This window comes from Alexandromys fortis, unplaced genomic scaffold (assembly GCF_014885135.2).
Source record: "Alexandromys fortis isolate MF-2015 unplaced genomic scaffold, M_Fortis_MF-2015_v1.1 scaffold_129, whole genome shotgun sequence".
Classification (NCBI taxonomy): domain Eukaryota; kingdom Metazoa; phylum Chordata; class Mammalia; order Rodentia; family Cricetidae; genus Alexandromys; species Alexandromys fortis.
The window spans coordinates 4,103,393-4,115,834 of NW_026068022.1; the positions used below are offsets into that span (position 1 = coordinate 4,103,393).

A 12,442-nucleotide genomic window follows, 5' to 3' on the forward strand; every position below is an offset into this window, starting at 1 on the left:
AGTTAGCAATGGGGGAAGAACAGAGATGGAGAGCAAGGAAAGAGATATCTTGATTGAGGGGGCCATATGGGACTATCAAGAAACCTGGCACTAGATAAATTCCCAGAAATATACAGGATAACCCCAGCTAAGACTCTAAACAATTGTGGAGAGGGTACCTGAACTGGCCTTACTCTGTAGTCAGATGAATGACTATTTTATCCCATTTCCCCTATAAGAGCATATACACTTTAGTCTTTTAGGATCTTTTATTTATCATTTTAGGAAAAAACTTGATTATGTTGCCTAGGTCCTTTCTCAGAGCTGTCTGCATGTCTTTGTTCCTTAGACTGTAAATGATGGGGTTGAGCAGAGGTGTCAGAATGGTGTATGTCATTGCCAATAGTGTGTCATCCCTGAAAGAGTCACTGTTCTTGGGTCTCAAATAGACAAAACAAGCAAACCCATAGTGTATGAAAACCACAGTGAAATGGGAGGAGCAAGTTGAAAAGGTTTTATACCTCCCCCTGGCAGAGGGCATCTTCACAACTATTGTCACAACGAAGACATAAGAAACCATGATCAAAACAAAGCTGCCCACCAACACAAAGGCAGTGAATGCAAGGAGAATCACTTTTTGATAAAATGTATAATTACAGGCAAGGGAGACCACAGGCTCGATATCACAAAAAAAGTGCTGAATGATGTTGGAGTTACAAAAAGACAAGTTGAATATTATGATGACAATGCACAGAGAAATTGCGAAGCCAACCACCCCAGAGGCCACGATGAACTGGAAGCAGATCTTCTGAGTCATCAGGATTGGATAATGCAGAGGGTTGTGGATGGCGGTGTAACGGTCATAGGACATGGCAGACAAGATGAAGCAGTTGTTGCCTCCCAACCCAAAGAAGAAAAACATCTGTGTGGCACACTCAGGGAGAGAAATGGCCTTGCTCTCTGATTGCAAGTCCACTAACATTCGGGGTAGGATCACCATAGTGGTGCAGGTTTCTGAAAAGGACAAAGCAAAGAGGAAAAAGTACATGGGAGTGTGAAGGTTGTGGTTGAGCTTGATGGCTGACATGATCAATGCATTTGCTAGGAGAATGGTCACATGGGAGAGGAGAATCACAGTGAAGAGTAGATTCTGTAGTTCTGGGAAACTGGAAAATCCCCACAGAAGGAATGTGGTCACTGTGGTGTGATTGCCCATCCTCCTGGTGGCAGCACTTTTTTGGCCAGGCAATGTGTGCTTAATGTGATTCAGAGATGACTGTGAAGAGATTCTGCAATGATGTCACCAGGATTTTCATCAAGGTCACCTGAGTTAACAAACGTAATATTGACAAGAGAGTTTGGATGCCAGTGACTGAGGGCAAAGTTAGGAGTCTAAATGATATGAATATTTCTAGTAAGTAAGATCTGTTCAAACTCCATAGGTTAGGGCAAAGGCTTGTTGGCTGTGGTCGATGTAGTCCAACAGTGGCTGGCTCACACTGAAAAGTCCAAGAATCTGAGAGTTGTTCAGTCTTTGAAGTTGGATGACTCAGTCAGTCCACAGTCTACACTGGAACTACAGAGAAGTAGGTTCTAACGCCAGTGAGGCAATGTGTCAGCAACAGGATAGATGAACTTGCTGGTGAGAATGAGAGCAAACAGGCAGAGTTTCCTTCTCCCATGTCATTTCAGATAGCCTGGACCAGAAGGTATAGCCCAGATTTAGGATGGGTCTTCCTACCTCAAATGATCCAGTCAAGAAAAATCCTCACAAGTGTGCCCAGCCACTTGGGTGTTAGTTGACAACAGATGCAGTCCAATTGACAACCAAGATTAGTCATCACAGTGACAATTTTGAAAGTAACTAGATGAGATAAGCAATTTACCAGGCAATTTCAGACTGTTTTAAATATACAACAATGATAATATCAGTAGTTCTTAGTGAGCTAGTTCAATGACTTTGTAGTTGTTGCGAACATTGCATTGAAAGCATCTGGGGTTGGAGTGAGTTTTGAGAACAATGTCATTTTAGACTGTCAGTCAAATTTAGTCATATGCATTTGATCAGTATTATTTTCCAGTTGCTATACTCCAAAGGATTTGCAGTAGAGACTTGAAGGAACCACTTTAAATTCCTGAGGTCAATTTTTAAATCATATTTCCAACTCATTTGTTTATTAAATCTCCAGTCCATACAGAAATTTATGGGCAAGAATGACATGAGGACTGTGCATATTATTTTGATTTAAATTTCAATCACTGTTAAATCATAGAAATGCAGTAATTAAAAAGGAAGAGGAGTACAGACAGTGAAAGAGATATTGGCTGGAAATCAATCTATAGAATTCACAGGGATTAATGTAAAGGATGATGTATCTTTCTGCTCTTTGAAGAGTTGCTATTTTCTAATCAGTACTGAAGATTCAGGAACAGAATATGAGTTCAGCCATGTGACCAGCATCCCCTCAACACAAACACAGAAGATGAACTACAAAGTATGCTGGGGTTAGACAGTGTTCATATAACCCTCATAAACATATGTGGTAGGTATCAGCACTCAGATTTTACAAAGAGTGGCAGAGTGACTAGTAACAGTCATGACTTTCTTCAGCTTATATTGACTAAACGCCCACCACGTGCATTTCCATTGCCCAAGACACACAGAATGGATCCAGGTGTACAGATCTATGAAGTGGTAGCACATGGCTATTGTCTGTTCGATCAGCAAAGGCCTGTGTGAAGAGGTGAGATACTTACGTGGATTGCAGCATCCCATGTGAAGAGCAGGAGAGAGGATATTACAGGTGTGCCTAACAAAGGACTTCCTCTGAGTAACAAAACGTTCTCCAGCAATCTTCCCTGAAACTCTTGTGGTTTAAGATCAGACTTTTTTTTTTCCTCTGAAGGTTTCTCAACTTATTTATCTCTAAAGGAAAGTCCTTTCCATAAAGGTTCATTCAACTACTGGTCACCTTTTGTGATTATAAATCTAACCTCTATGGAAACAGGTGTTCAGTTTTCTTTGAACATGATTCAGCACCTTCCAAGTATTGAAAGCAGAATTTTTCTGGCTAATCTGGCCACATCACGTCTCTTGTATTTTTAAAAGTTATTTATAGTCATTAGAGAGATTTATTGGCTCCATTTCAAACTTGTTTCTTATCTTTATGCCCAACTTCCTGAATTCCAAATTTAATATTCTATTTTAAATATAAGGTGTACTTTTAATTGCATTGGGCATTTCCCATAGAGTAAATTGCATCTTTTAGGTTATTAAACACACACACACACACACACACACAATTTCATTCTTCATACTGTGACCAGATGTTAGAATTCTAAAGATAGGACATATTAATCAATCTGCTGATAGTGTCAAAAACAGTATGTAGATATACACTATTCATAGAACTAGACATAAATGCCTCAGCATGAATTTCAATTTTGTTTATAAACAAATAGAAAGGTTTCTTGGTTCAGTCCTACTCTATACCAGATGATGTGCTCTGCTTTCCAAATGCAACGCAATCCTTCTGTTACTTTGCATATGGTATTGTTTCTGCCTAACTTTTCCCTCTTCATTAGCGTCCTCCATATTTTAAATTCATTTGCCATTTTCTGGGCTCTGGAATCCAAGCTAAAATGCCTCCTCCATTTTACTTTATCACTCATTTAGATTTTTGCAGTAGTTTCTAGTCTGTTTTCCCGTTCCTATACACTTCCATATCAAATCTCCCATCATGGTACTCCTCCTCTTTGTAGAAACTATTGCTTCCAAAATTTTAGTGATAGTTATCTTTCTAAAACTGGGGCCCAAATATCTCAGGGAACATCAAAGGGAAGGACTGTTTATTTGCATCACAGTTTCAGTCCGTGGTTGCCTGATTTCATTGCTTAGGGTCTGAGGTGGTGGTGACATGGGAACTCATACAAGAGGAGGCTATTTGCCTCATGAAAACAGAGAGAGAGAGAATGCCTTTGCTTTCTAGTCTCTCTTCACCTTGTGCCCTTTTTCCCCATCTATGCATGTCTAGCCTGTGGGATGATACCACAGAATCAAGGGATGCTCCTCCACCTTGCTCAATGCTCTCTGGAAATTCCTCACAGACACAGAGGTGTAAAGTGGAACTTTACCAATCTCTTAGTGACTTCCGTAATTTTTACTAAATATTTCTGTTGTCCAGTACTCTGTATCCTCACAGCTGCCATGAGAGACAAGAGCTACTGCAGTGGTCTTCCCTGTGACAAGGAAATGATGGCTCTGCACGTACTCAGTGCACCTGTGTGGCATAGTCCCAGCAGGGCGACAGGAGTCTGGGGAGTCTCTGCTTGTCTCTTTGACTGTAACGTTTCCCAGTATGAATGCATTTAAGGTCTTGCCTGTCCATCATCATTTCCTGCTGCCAAACTTCTCTTTGTGAGCAAGCTTTCAAGAATCCCAGTTGTAGCTACTTGGTTTTTGATCTTCCACTTTTGCGTGTTGTTGCTCTCACCTGCAGTGCTCTTTCTGACAGAACGGTCAAGTGTTACTTGCCTTGGGAAAGCTTTCTGAACTTCTCTACCTGTGTTAATCACTTCTTTGGGCTTTCTAAATAGTTTTTTTTAAAGGTTTGTGTGTGTGTCTGTGTGTGCATGCATGTATGTTTAAAACAAGCTTAACTTTTGCATTGGTAGGAAAGTGATTCATTTTAATGCTGTGTCCCCTCCTCCCATCCTAGAGTGTCAGTCTAGTGAATATAGGTTTTTGACCATGACTAGCTCAGTGACAGTAGGAAAAAGCTCTTTTGCTCTCCAGACACATTTCCACAACTGGCACCCATGTGCATGTGCTAATTCATTTACAACACAATCTTTAATATATTTGTATTTGCTTCATTTTGGCAATTGTCCAATGTTCTTAGGACTCTGCACACTGAATACAGTGAATGAATGTGCAGGTGTTTCACTCCTTTTTGCTTAATTGCATTCATGAATGATGAACAAGCTAGCAAGGCAACAAAAATGTCAAGTGCAGGAGTTCTTGCTTAGAGCCTGGGAGAAAGAAATTATCTTCGCATTCCTAGCCACTACCCCTACTTGAGGCAGTATGAAATCACACCTGGTGTACACAAATGGTCTTTTATTAAGGGAATGTTAAAATTGCTAGAATTTGTGAAAAACAAACAAAAACAAATAAACAAAAAACCCTACAGTGGGATAATGCTCATGTACACTGCAAAGATTTGTCACTTGTATTGGTTTAATAAAACGCTGATTGACCAGTAGCCCCTCATACTCACTACAAGTTCTTGGTGTTTTCAAGAGAGTAATACCATGGTACCAGGGCATGTCTAGTTTCTACAGACTTTGTCAATGACTTTGACTGATGGTCTCACAATGATTTTCATGTATGTGAGGATAAATTCCCCAATCTATTGAAATAGAGTGGGACAAGGACAGTGTGGTGTCATTTAATCATCCGTTATCAATGACTGCCACTAGGCAACAAGATACTTACAATATTGCATTAATTGATATTTTTCCCTCTGGACATTATCAGGACCTGCATCTGGATTTCCCATCCTGTTCTCTGTTTTCCATCCATCACTTCCCTGTGTACTTTTCTTGACTTCTCTATGAGGAACAAGAAAATGGCAACATTATTAACTTCCTTGTCATCTGTGTCCACACTTCCCCTAATACCTTCTACTAAGCAATAAACAGCCACTGGATCTTGATTTTGAAAAACAAAAGCCAAGCACATACTCATTGTAAGGAACAACAACAACGTGAAGCCCCCACAAACCCTTTACCTTCTCAAGGAGGAGAGTCACCTTCCACTCTCTTAAAACCAAGAAGTGAGAGCATCTGAAGAATTTCATCTCTCCCTTCAGGGGTGGCTTTCTCTGAGAGTTTATACATCGCATAATGCAGGGATGAGCAGCGAAGATGCTTTTGTCACGTGGATGCCTGTGACCAGTTGCAGAAATTAGTCTCTTACAATTTAAGGAGATGTCTTCCGCATTCCTTAAGGGTGGGGCTTAGAACACTCAAGGTTTTAATGAGAGTCCTGGGGCCACTGGAGATGATTATCTTGAGACTGCTTTTGATACTCGAAATTATGTGTTTATGGGGCTTTTATCCAATGTCTTATCCACCCAGGGCTTTCTAATTCTTGAGAAGTGATAGGGACTTCCTCTGTTTATTACTTTTATGAATATCTAGAAATGGTTTAAGATTAACGTGTTAATATCTTGGGGTGCAAAGGATTCTATGGGGGTCTATACCTCTTGTATAACACCATTTGTTTTATGACTTTGGAACTTTGCCAAGTCCTTCCGTCTTCTGCTACTCTATTTACATGGTAGAAGAATGAGTGTTATGAGATTATTGCTTGGGGAAACAGAAGGAGCCGGACAGGAAGAGAAGGAACATGCAATACAATCTGTGTCATTCATTTCTCATAAGGCAGCTTTGTTGAGAAGATGCTGTTTACAGAGAACATTGACTTTCATACAAATCCCTACTTAGTGCGCTGACATTGATTTTTCCTGTAAATGGCTTCTGAATGATCATCTCGGCATCTGTATCTCAAACTCTTTACCACTTATGGTAAATCACATCTTCTCTTCAATATTCACTCTCATAACTTCAGACACTACAGCAAAATAGCCAACACATTATTCTAGGGCTGAGTAGGGAACTCAGACTGTAAGGTGCCTGATGCATAAATCTGAGGACCTGGCTTTGATGCCCAGCATCTGTGAGAAGAACCATATGGTGGCCCTTTCTTGTAATTCTAGCACTGAGAAGACAGAGGCAGGGGGATCGCTAGGGTTCACTGGGCAGCTAGTCCAGTCTTCTTGGAGAGTTCCAAGCCAGTGAGAGATACCAACACCCTTCACCCAATTGGATTGCTTTTTAGCAACAGTGCCCAAGGTTGTCCTTTTTTCTACATAAGTGAACATGCACACACACATATACAAACACACTCATACAACTAAACTAGGTTTATTTTTAAACTAATACACAGCATATAAATATTTAAAGCACTTATTTTAAAAATGTAAATTGAATTAATTTTTAACAAATATGGAGAAGCAAAATAATACATGACTATGGCATATGTGATCTTTTGGTACTAATACACAATGTATATAGTAATTAGTAATTCAACATAGATAGTGCCTCAAACATCCATCATGTATTTTCCAAAAATAATTATCAACTGAAAAAATTAATAGCCTTCATGATGGAATTTGTATAATCATATGTCATGCTTTGGTCATGTCCACTTTGTGTTCTCTGATGTCTAACTTTTTTCTCCCCTACCTCAATGCTCTTTTCAGTCCCTTATGGTCCCTCTTCAATTTTCAGGCTACTTTAAAAAATAGTTTCTGAATATAAGAAATATCATTGGATGTTTTATATGATATATTTGGCTCATTAAGATTTCAATTATTGCCAGGCGGTGGTGGCACACGCCTTTAGTCCCAGCACTCAGGAGGCAGAGGCAGGTGGATCTCTGTGAGTTCGAGGCCAGCCTGGTCTACAAGAGCTAGTTCCAGGACAGGAACCAAAAGCTGCAGAGAAACCCTGTCTCGAAAAATCCGAAAAAAATTCAATTATTGCATATATTTGTCCTGCACAGCACAGGGTTTTAAATAACTGAATAACAGCATCTTTTCTCTATCCTTTCTTCTGCTGTGGCTCAATCATGCCACAAGTTCCATCCATTTTCTAATAAATTAGCTATTTTTTTCTTTACAGAGGGATAAAATTCTATTGTGCATATGTTTCATGCTTTCCTAATTCATTCATCTGTTGATAAATCTCCAGACCACTACATGTCTAGGATATTCAACAATAAACATGAGGATGCAAATTTCTCTGGGGCCTTTGGACTTAGACTCCCTTGAGTTTATACTGGAGAGTTTTATGGACAGATCATATGGTAGCTCTATCTTTTAAATATTGTGTGTGTGTGTGTTGTCTTAAAGGGAGCAGGGATAGAGAGAGAGAGAGAGAGAGAGAGAGAGAGAGAGAGAGAGAGAGAGGCTTACAAAGTATATAATAATTCCTTATCCATATCCTCTCCAACCTTTGTGGCCATTTATTTTCTTCATAATGTACTCCCAATATCATTTTAATACTTATTTCCTGAATGGATAAAACTAGTGAACACATGTTTCCTTTTTTTACATATTTATTTGCAGTTTTTATTATTATTTCAAGATTACTTAATTCATTAATGTGTGGATAGTCTTTTTTGTGTCTGTGTTTGTTTTGGTTTGCTTTTAGTTCTTTATAGATTGTAGCTATCAATCCACTGGGAGATACATGGAGCCCAGAATCACAGTACACAATTGTTTAAACTCTTTAGTCTCTTCTCTATACAATAAAAACATGAGAATAATAAAAGCATCTACGCCAAAACATACTGTGAACATTTACTATGTGTAAAGCTCTTAGCATAATTATCTGTATAAAGGGATGTTGATAGGAATATTGTTTGTAATTATTGTATTGTTTGTCAACCCAACCCTGCAGTAACAGGGCTACAAGGGATTCTGAAATTAAGGTTATCAAGAGAATTAAAGTATCATTGAGTCTTTGGGCTGAAGAGTTAGTCTTCTGCCATGACCTACCTACACAAAGGGAGTAGTCAAGAGGTGACACTTTGATTCTGTTTCCAGTTTTGAAGGCATCCAGGTCATTTTAAAATTCTAATTCTTCATGCAAGTTTAAGACATTCTTGCTCTGTCTTCTTATACAGTGATGGGAATGTGTAAAACATTTTGTTATTTAAAATTCAACTTTATGTGAAGTTCCACTTCACGCTCCCCAGAGTACTTGATGGCATATGTTAAAGAAGGAAATTAAAAATACTTATTGAAGGTCAGTCCCTGCAGTGGCTGCCACTGTCGTCTGCCCTCAGCCAGCAGCTCAGTGCCACCTTGGGCCGGCATCTGCTGTGGGTTCAACTGGGGTGGCGATGGGTTGCAGAGCGCTTTTCTGCATCTCCGTGAGGCTGGCCAGCAGCGTCAGTGAACTGTGCAAACACTGCTACCGCTCCAAGGAAACAGCGTTCAGAGTTCCTGAATAGCTTGCCTTGTGAGGAGCTGACAATAATTTAATTTCATCTCCATATTTTTTTTTCTATATTTTTTTATGGGTACATCGAGAACCATGAACAGTTTTAAGAAAGAAGAGTTTAACAGCCATATCCTTGATGACGGCTTTTCTGCCAAGGACATTCTGGACCAAAAAGTTAATGAAGTTTCTTCCTTTGATGACAAGGATGCTTTCTATGTTGCGGACCTTGGAGACATTCTGAAGGAACATTAAGATGGCTAAAAGCTCTTCCCATTTCACTCCCTTTTAAGCAGTCAAAAGTAATGACAGCAGAGCCATAGTGACCACCTTAACTGCTACTGGGACAAGTTTTGACTGTGTAAGCAAGACTGAAATCCAGTTGGTGCAGGGGCTCGGGCTGCCTCCAGAGAGGATTATCTTTGCAAATCCTTCTAAACAAGTGTCTCAGATCAAGTATGCTGCCAGTAATGGAAGTCCAGATGATGACTTTTGACAGTGAGGTTGGGTTGATGGTGGTTGCCAAAGCACATCCAAAGCAAAATTGGTTTTGTGGATTGCCACTGATAATTCCAAAGCAGTTTGTCACCTCAGTATTAGATGTGGGATTCCCTTCTGTATGCTGTGAATATGATTGGTTAATAAAGAAAGCTGACTTGAACCTATGGCAGGGTGGAGCAGAGGTAGGTGGGGAAGATAGAACTAAATGGAACTAAGGGCAGAGTAGGGAGAAGCCATGTAGCCCCTGTCAGAGTCAGATGCTGGATGTGTATCACTGCTACATGGTGATACACAGATTAGTGGAGATAGGTTAAATTAACATATAAGAGTTAGCCAATAGGACGCTAGAGCTAATGGGTCAAGCAGTGATTTAAATAATATGGTTTCTGTATGATTTAATTTGGGGCTCTGAGCAGCCGGGGACCAACAAGCAGCCTCTTCTTCCAACAAATTGGCACCCAACAAAGAGTCTGGATTATATATTATTGTGTTATCTTTGAAATTTTTACTGCAGAGAGACATTTAATTCTGGGGACTGCTAAGCTAAGCCAAAAGATATATTTCAAAAGTATCTTGAATTCAAAATTTGAGTCTAAGGCTATGTTGGTTTGGAAAAGGGGTTATTTTGTTTCCACAGAGGATAAGAACCTGTGGATTGCTTCCAGACTAATGTGCTTTGATGGACCAAGATCCTATGAAAGGTTGTCTTGAACACCCCTAAAAAATTAGTTTGCTCAATAAAGAGGAAAAAAGCAGTTTGGAGGATAACTAGGTCCATATTCCCAAATATTGTTTATTAATGTTTTTTTACATTTAAAGGAGATATGCTATAGATATTTGCATTGGTATGAATCTTGGTTTACTGATACAAACTTAAGGTCAATTTTGTTATATATATTTCTGCTCTTGATTATGGTATTGTGTTTGTGCAGTTCATTTAAAATGTAATGTATAATTAAGAAATATAGGTTAATAGATAATCATCCATAATAGTCAAGCTTCTAGTCATGTTAGTTAGGTTTTCTAGATATACAGAGATATATTTCAGTTAGGTAGGTAATCTTCAAATCTTTCAGAGACTTTCAGAATATGGCATTTAAAATGTTTTAAGAACTTAAGACTTTTCATGACAATGAGATACATCTGCTCTTGGAAACACTAAGCTACTTCAAGAGGAATATGGGCATTAAAAAGGCTCCTTGTGTAGTTGGTTAGCCAGGAACCAACAAGTGGCCTCTTCTTCCAACAACTGTTAAGTTTGGTGCCCCACTCAAAACCAGCAGGCTTCTCTTGGATCAGGCAAAAGAGCTAAATATTGATGTTATTGGTGTTATTTTCCACGTGGAGAGTAGATGTACTGATCCTGAGACCTTCATACAGTCCTGTCTGATTACTACTGTGTCTTTGCCATGGGAACAGAAGTTAGTTTCAGCATGTATCTGCCTGATATTGGTAGTGGCTTTCCTGGATCTGAGGATAGGAAGCTCAAATTTGAAGAGATCACTGGCTCTGGACACATACTTCTACCAGACTCTGGGATGAGAGTCACAACTCAGCCAGGCAAATACTCTGTCATTTCAGCTTTCACACTGGAAGTCAATATCATTGCCAAAAAATGGTATGAAAGGAGTAGACTGGCTATGACAGTGAAGATAAGTCAAATGAACAAACATTCATGCATTATGTGAGGGACAGAATGTAGGGAACATTTAATTGCATCTTTTATGATCATGCACATGTGAAGTTCCTGCTGCCGAAGAAACCCAAGTCAGATGAGACGTATTACTCATTCAACATCTGGGGACCAGCATGTGATAGCCTTGATCGGAGCATAGAGCATTGTAACCTGCCTGACATGCATGAGAGTGAGTGGCCTACACTGTTGCTGCTGCATCTACTTTCACTGGCTTTCAGAGGCCTTCTATCTGTTATGTAATGTAATGTCGAGGCTGATAGGGCAACTCATAAAACAGATCCAGGGCCTTGGCATCCCACCAGAAGTGGAGTAACAGAATGTTGGCATCCTGCCCACATCTTGTGCCCAGGAGAGCGGGATGGACTGCCTGTGCTTCTTCTAGTATCAATCTGTAGATGCCATTCTTATAGCTCTTACCTACATGTTTAGCTTGAATTAAGGGATTTGGAGAGGACAATTTAACTTAATTACCCCTAGTTATGGAATGTCTTTGTAAGAGTAGGCTTGGCACGGATGCAGCGTGGAAGGCTAGGTGATAGGTCCAATTCCCTCTGTTTCTATGGAAACTTTGAATATTTGTTTTATATGGATTTTTATCACTTTTTGAATATGATACCAAGGTGTGCCTCTCAGCTGCTGAACAAGCATTTGTAGCTCATGTATTTGGCAGAATGGGCCAAAAGCTAATGTTCTGACCCATTTTGGAAATAAATTGTCTTGAAATAGCTGGGCATCAGAAAGGTTTTCAAATGTCCCTTAAGGAAGTGCACACTTCTTGCATAGGCTGCTGTAGTCACAGCAGTGAGTTAACCCACAACACAGCAGATAAGGAAAAGGTGGATGGTACGAGACCATACCATCTATACATAGTGTCAGTCTGCTTAGCCAGCCCAGAGTTGTGCACGTGGCTGGTGCCCAGAGCCTGTTAGTGAGGAATGTCATCTGTTATCCTGGACACATCCCAGGGACCTGATGTCTTGCACACATTCCAGGGAAGGCATCTAAGATTCTTTGAACCTTGACTGTAGAAACCCTGAATGTTCCTCAACCCTTGACTTGGCCTGCATCACCACCTAGTAATGAGTTGGAAGTATCATACAGCACTTGGCAACCAACTTCCTGTAATCAATTCAACAACAACAAAAAATACTGATTGATAAAGATAATGAATTGATGAAACTGGGTTTAGCTTTT

At 39.7% G+C, this 12,442-nt stretch overlaps 1 protein-coding gene and 1 pseudogene across 1 annotated transcript; one reads left to right on the top strand and one right to left on the bottom strand.

The window, feature by feature from the left end:
* Positions 1-238: 238 nt before the first annotated feature.
* Positions 239-1,195, bottom strand: LOC126514426 (olfactory receptor 10T2-like). Its single transcript, XM_050163341.1, has one exon. It carries the CDS (start codon positions 1,193-1,195, stop codon positions 239-241), a length of 957 nt encoding a protein of 318 aa, XP_050019298.1.
* A 7,952-nt stretch (positions 1,196-9,147) lies between these two features.
* Positions 9,148-11,643, top strand: LOC126514417 (ornithine decarboxylase-like; annotated as a pseudogene).
* Positions 11,644-12,442: the final 799 nt, after the last annotated feature.